The sequence below is a fragment of the Pantherophis guttatus genome, chromosome 5 (assembly GCF_059756535.1).
Source record: "Pantherophis guttatus breed Tessera chromosome 5, ASM5975653v1, whole genome shotgun sequence".
NCBI classification, from domain to species: Eukaryota; Metazoa; Chordata; class Lepidosauria; order Squamata; family Colubridae; genus Pantherophis; species Pantherophis guttatus.
Window position 1 is genome coordinate 12,945,271 of NC_142067.1, and position 6,217 is coordinate 12,951,487.

The 6,217-nt window shown below is 43.4% G+C and overlaps 1 protein-coding gene across 6 annotated transcripts in view; it reads right to left on the reverse strand.

Annotated features, from left to right (window-relative positions):
* Positions 1–4,640, reverse strand: part of SLC36A4 (solute carrier family 36 member 4) — a 58,927-nt gene extending 54,287 nt beyond the window's left edge. For 3 of the 6 annotated variants that reach the window (XM_034408541.2, XM_034408550.2, XM_060686204.2), the window contains exon 1: positions 4,379–4,432. Coding sequence is in view for 3 of the 6 variants with exons in the window: in XM_034408522.2 (XP_034264413.1) it covers positions 4,379–4,406 (28 nt within the window). In the remaining 3 variants the exon portion in view is untranslated. Of the gene's footprint in view, positions 1–4,378 lie in introns of all 6 variants that reach the window. The other 3 variants (XM_034408522.2, XM_034408512.2, XM_087894598.1) reach the window with 3 other exon arrangements.
* Positions 4,641–6,217: the final 1,577 nt, after the last annotated feature.

The following is a 6,217-nucleotide window of genomic DNA, read 5'->3' on the forward strand; positions in this document are numbered from 1 at the left end:
GAAGCAGGCCAATACAAGGAAGTAGAACAAGTCTGCCAAAAATAAATTGTGTGAGATTAACTTCTTATCTTTCCATGACAGAATGCCTATTTTAGTAGACCAAGGGAATTTCTGTGGATGTAAGTGTACTTTGATCACATTAATGTATTTAACAAGGCCTTCTATGATACCACAGTGGACAAGACAGATAAATGTGGGTTTGAGGATGCTAAAGCCTACTGGATTTGAACTTGCTGAACTACAGCCAAAAGGAGCTGATAAAATGGTTATGCATTGATCTCTGGAGAGAAACACTGAGTGGATTTATCCTGATTCCATCCTCAGTCCAATGTTATTTCACATCTTAATAAATGATCTAGAGCGGGTGTTAGCAACCTGCGGCTCTGGAGCCGCATGTGGCTCTTTGGGTCCTCTGCTGTGGCTTTCTATCGGGTGATCCCACCACTGGCTGGCCTTGCCCTCCCCTCCCAGTCACTCCTCGCCTGACCTGAGAAGGTAAGGGCAACGGTAGGGGATGGAGAAGTGACCAGGGTAGAGACAGAGAGATAGAGAGAGAAGGGGAGGGAGGGAGGGAGGGGGAAGAGCGAGATGTCAAAAGGGTTTTGTGGTTCCCAGTGTTTTTTAACCACCAGTTCTCTGCCCTAATGAGCAGATGGGTAGGCGTGGCTAGGGAATCATGTGACTGGTGGAAGTGAGTGACATCGAGTTGGCCACGCCCACCCAGGTTTTGAGGCTCCCGGTGTTTTCTTTTCTGTGGAAAATGGGTCCGAATGGCTCTTTGAGTGTTTAAGGTTGCAGACCCCTGACCTAGAGTAAACGTTTCTCGACCTTGGCAACTTTAAGACATGTGGACTTTGATTCCCAGAATTCCTCTGCCAGTTTTTGAGATATCGGTAATCTGCTGTCATTTTGCCCGCAAGGTTTCTCTTTTGCAAATGAAAAACGTCTACTTCATTCAACAATGTAAGAAACTGGCTTCCGGATTCTGTCATTCTACCTTCTCCATATCTCATTTAAAGAGCTAAACACAATATAGGTAGTCCTCAACTTACAATGGTTCATTTAGTGACCAAAGTTACAACAGCACTGAAAAAAGCAACTTATGACCATTTTTCACACTTACAACAGTTGCAGCATCTCCATGGCCACATGATCAAAAGTCAGAAGCTTGGCAACTGACTCATATTTATGACTGTTGCAGTATCCCGGCGTCATGCGATCATTTTTTGAAACCTTCTGACAAGCAAAGTCAATGGGGAAGCCAGATTCACTTAACAACCATGTTACTAACAACTGCAATCGTTCATTTAACAAGGTCATAAAATGGAGCAAAACTCATTTAAAAAGTGTTTCACTTCGTGTTAAGAAACTGATGGGAGATAATGTTGTTTTTGCAAAGAAAGCAATTTTTACGAGTTGTGGGTATAAAAGTTCAGTAGGGACACTGGGACATTAAAAGGTAAAAAGGAAGAAACTGTGATTCCGATAAGCGAGTCAGCATGGTCAAGCAGATTTAACCTCACAGTCTAGTAATATAGTGGAGAAATTAATTAATCCTTTGCTTCAATTTATTGTGCTTATGCTGCAAGGATTGTAAGGAAGCAAGAAATATAGGTTAAGAAATAATTTTAAAAAGGGGACAAAAGTAGTATGGAAAAAGGGGAACTGTGCAAAAGGTGGGGAAACAGATTAAGCATGGGGAAATTCATGGAGAAACAGGCATTCCGGGAAGATTGCAACCCTGTGGTCTTTGTCCAAGGGGAGGGATTTGTAGTTTGGGTGAAGGGAATAAAAAGTTGAAGAAATTTATTCCTCGGTGGGCCTACTTGTTAGCCACCCGCTCTTGCAAGAACGTATTTTACATGCAATAAACTGCTTGCTGTTCCGCTTTATGACTCTGTCAAATTTCCAACAGGTGAATCTGTTTCTCACATTAGTAACAGAAAATTTTGGGCTCAACTATGGTCGTATGTCGAGGATTACCTGTACTCTATGAAAATGGAATAATCAGCGCAGAGAACAATGGAACAATTATTTTGCACTAGGCTTCTGTCAGCGCAGAATATTCTTCCTGGGGGAAGAATATTGCAAAATCTCCATTCCCACTCCACTCTGGGGCCAGCCAGAGGTGGTATTTGCCAGTTCTCCGAACTACTCAAAATTTCTGCTACCGGTTCTCCAGAACCTGTCAGAACCTGCTGGATTTCACTCCTGCTCTCAAACTAGTACTTATATGTTTAATTCTATTTACTCAGGAATAGGAACTTCATCCTGTTAGATATAATCCCAATCTGAGGTCATTCTGAATTTTGATTTGTAAAATCAAATGCTTTAATCTGGCATAATTTACACATCTGATAAGCATCTCTTTCGCTCCATATTCTAGGTCAGGGTTTCCCAACCTTGCCAACTTGAAGAGGGAGCAGCCCTATTCTCTGTTGAAAGCAAGGGCAGGGAATGGATAAATACAGGTAGTCCTCGATTTACAACAGTTCATTTAGTGACCATTCAAAGTTACAATGGCACTGAAAAATGTGACTTATGACTATTTTTGCAGTTACCACCTTTGCAGCATCCGCATGATCACATGACCAATATTCAGATGCTTGGCAACGGATTCATATTTATGACGGTCGCAGTGTCCCAGGGTCATGTGATCCCCTTTTGTGACCTTCTGACAAGCAGTCATCGGGGAAGCCAGATTCACTGAACAAACCAGGCTATTAATATATCAACTGCCACAATTCACTTAACAATGGCGGCAAGAAAGAAAAGTCGTAACACGGGGCAAAACTCACTTAACAAATGTCTCACTTAACAACAGAAATTTTGGACTCAAAGGTGGTCGAGGGTTAGGGTCGAGGACTACCTATACTTTGAAATGGGAAAAGGAGACATATGATGAGTAGTAGGAAGCCATGGCAAACAGTTTCAGGTCATGAAGTCCCAAGGAGTCCTGCTCAACTCAACTGAGCCTTCGCCTTTTAAAATACGTACCCAGACAGTCATTACTAAAGAAAGGGGATTTAGCACTATCAAAAAAATACTACACAGCTGGACTTTGTGGGTTGGCCACAAAGGAAAGGATTTACTTTTCAGCTGCCTCTTTTACAGAATTTTCCAAACCCTGGGTGATGACATCTTTCCGTTAATGCCTGTGTTTTTCCACTGAGTCTTTCATGAACCAATTAAAAAAATAAATAACTGAAACAAAAGCCACAGTTGAGCAAGGGGACAGAAGAGTATACGGCAAACTATTTCTAATGACACCGGTTCACGCAACCTTTTTACCCATGCACCGTCCTACAACAACCTTTATTGGGACATTCTCCCTCGTTTTTTGGGAGATCATGTTTACCCTTAATTTAGGATCAGCTAAAAGAAGAAGAAAAAAACTAAGGAAGGGAGGAATGTTAAATCATTGCCTTCGATCTCCACCCGGGATTGTAAAACATAGGAGAATCGACGGAGTTTAACAAATTAACAGAGTTGGAAGGGACCTTGTAGGTCATCCAGCCCAAGCAGGAGACCCTACTACACCATTTCTAACAGATGGCAGTCCAATCTCTTCTTGAAAGCCTCCAGTGATGATGCTCCCACAACTTCTGAAGGCAACTTCTGTTCCATTGGTTGATGGTTCTCACGGTCAGAAAATTTCTCCTTATTTCTAGGTTGAATCTCTCCTGGATCAGTTTCCATCCGTGACAAATGGCAATCCAGTCTCTTTTTGAAAGCCTCCAGTGATGAAGCTCCCACAACTTCTGAAGGCAACTTCTATTCCATGGGTTGATGGTTCTCACGGTCAGAAAATTTCTCCTTATTTCTAGGTTGAATCTCTCCTGGATCAGTTTCCATCCATCATTCCTTGTCTGGCCTTCAGGTGCTTTGGAAAATAGCTTGACACCCCCCCTCCTCTCTGTGGCAGCCCCTCAAATATTGAAACACTTCTATCATGTCTCCCCTGGGTCCTTCTCTTCACTGGACTAGCCATAGCCCAGTTCCTGCAACCGTTCATCGTATGTTTTAGCCTCCAGTCCCCTAATCGTCTTGATTGCTCTTCTTCACTATTGCACGGCGACCTGCGTCTCGTCTGAAAGAGGTTCCCGTTTTGCACCGAGCGCGCCTTGCAAAGATGATTCTGCAAATCATCTTTGCAAGCGTCCCCATGCTATTTTTTTTGCAAACCCTGGGCTGCAATAACCTCACGGGGGAACCCCCAAAACCCCGATAAGGGAGTAAAAAAGAAATAATAATAATAATAATAAAGCCCTCCTCGTTTTTCTTTAGGACCCACCGCCCGCTCCCCACCACCACGTCCAGCCTTAGCCTCCCCCCTCCTCCCCCCCACTCGCGAGAATCCGTTTGCCAACTACGATACCTAATTCTTCTCTGGCCGGCGTCCCCATCGCGCCGTCTCTATGGTACCTTTCTCTCCCTTCCGCCAATGTGGAGCCCGAGCGCCAAAGGAAGAACTGCGCCTGCGCGGATCGAGGATGCCCGATACTTGCTTCTAGCTATACAGTACTGTACAGTGTACAGTACTGTAGCCCTCGCCCTCGATATCATAGATATGCGAAGTGCTAGAACGGCAGAGGAGGTGGTTATCATCCCATCTAGGGCCTTTCCACAGGGGGAGGATCATGGGACTTCCAGCAGATCTGGGAGTCCCAAGTTGGGGAGTGTCTTCTTTGGGGTGGGGTGGGGAGATGCTAAATCGAGTCCACCGCTTGAGGGCAGCAGAGAGATAGGGAAATTTGTCTTCTTCATAAAGACAATTGCATTCTTCATACAGACAAAAATTACACTTTTTAGGGCAGAGATTCACACAAATTATAATTCAATTTGTCTTGGGCGTAGTAAGGATGTGCAAACTTAGCCATCTTAGTTTGCTATGGTTTTCCGTTCTGTGCAATTCTATTCTTTAGTAAGCTACAGTTCAGTGAATAATGGTTTAGTACAAAATGTTAACCAACTTCTGAGTTTTCTCTTTGAGGAAAGATCTAAAACTCAAGTGGATTGGAAGATCACACAGACAGATATCGATTTTTACCAAAGTTCTTTTCCCATATAATTTAAATTCACATCCTAATGTCTTCTCTAAATTCCTTTCAGAGGTCAAAACATGGTTTCCCTTTCCCGCCTACAAACTAATTTAGCACATTATCTACTGTCCTTTCTTCACAATAAAAACAAGAAGAAAAGAGCCATAGTCCAGCTCAATTCTTGTCAATTTACAAGCTATGTTGAATGACTTACAATACTGGCCTACACATTATTTGTACACTGTTTGTCCAAACAACAGACAAGATAATTAAAATATTGATTGTGCCATGGTAAAACCTATACTATGTTAGAAACTGGATCTAGCCCAATAACTCAAAGACATAGCCCAATTCTTTTCAGTAGTTTTATTGTTGATCAGTTGGTACTGGAGGTCACTGACCTTGTACCTTTCTCTTTCAGGTATACATCTGGAATGATCTGTGGACCATGCGGTTGGACCTTTTGTACCCAGGAGGAGGGGTCAAGAGGTAAGGAGTGGTTATAAGGATTATGGGATATGTGGTTAGTTAACCCTTGATGGTCCGGGGGATCAGGGAGACATGGCAGTTAGGCATTTTATCATGACAAAACCCCCTCTAAATGCCTAACTGGGTACCTGAGGCGGTGTTAGCATACATACAGAGAATACACTGGTATAGGCATGAATTATAAGCAAACACGCATTTTTGACATGAGGTAAGCATGTTGTTTATGTGGTAAGGGTTTAGTGAGAATATCTGCTGTTTGCTCCTCTGTGTCACAGTGCACTGCCCTAATGAAGCCTATCTCTGAAAACTGCCTGACGTGTTTGTATTTAATGTCAATGTGCCTAGAACGCTGACCTATGGCATCGGCCCTAGAGATTTCTATCGCTGCCTTGTTGTCTTCGTGGATAACTATTGGATATGAGGGTTCAGCCCAGATGTCGCAGAGCAGGTCATCGAACCATACTAAATTGTTTGCGGCCTTTGATAGGCAAACAAATTCTGCTTCCGTGGTTGATGTGGCCACCAGCTTTTGCTTTCCAGTGTACCAGTGGATGGGGCAATTGTTGAGTAGTAGCACGTAGCCTGAGGTGCTTTTTCTGCACTCTATGTCCCCAGCCCAGTCGGCGTCAGCGTAGCAGGTCAGCTTTGGTTCCTTGGATGTTTCTGGTTCTAGGCAGAGTAGGGCA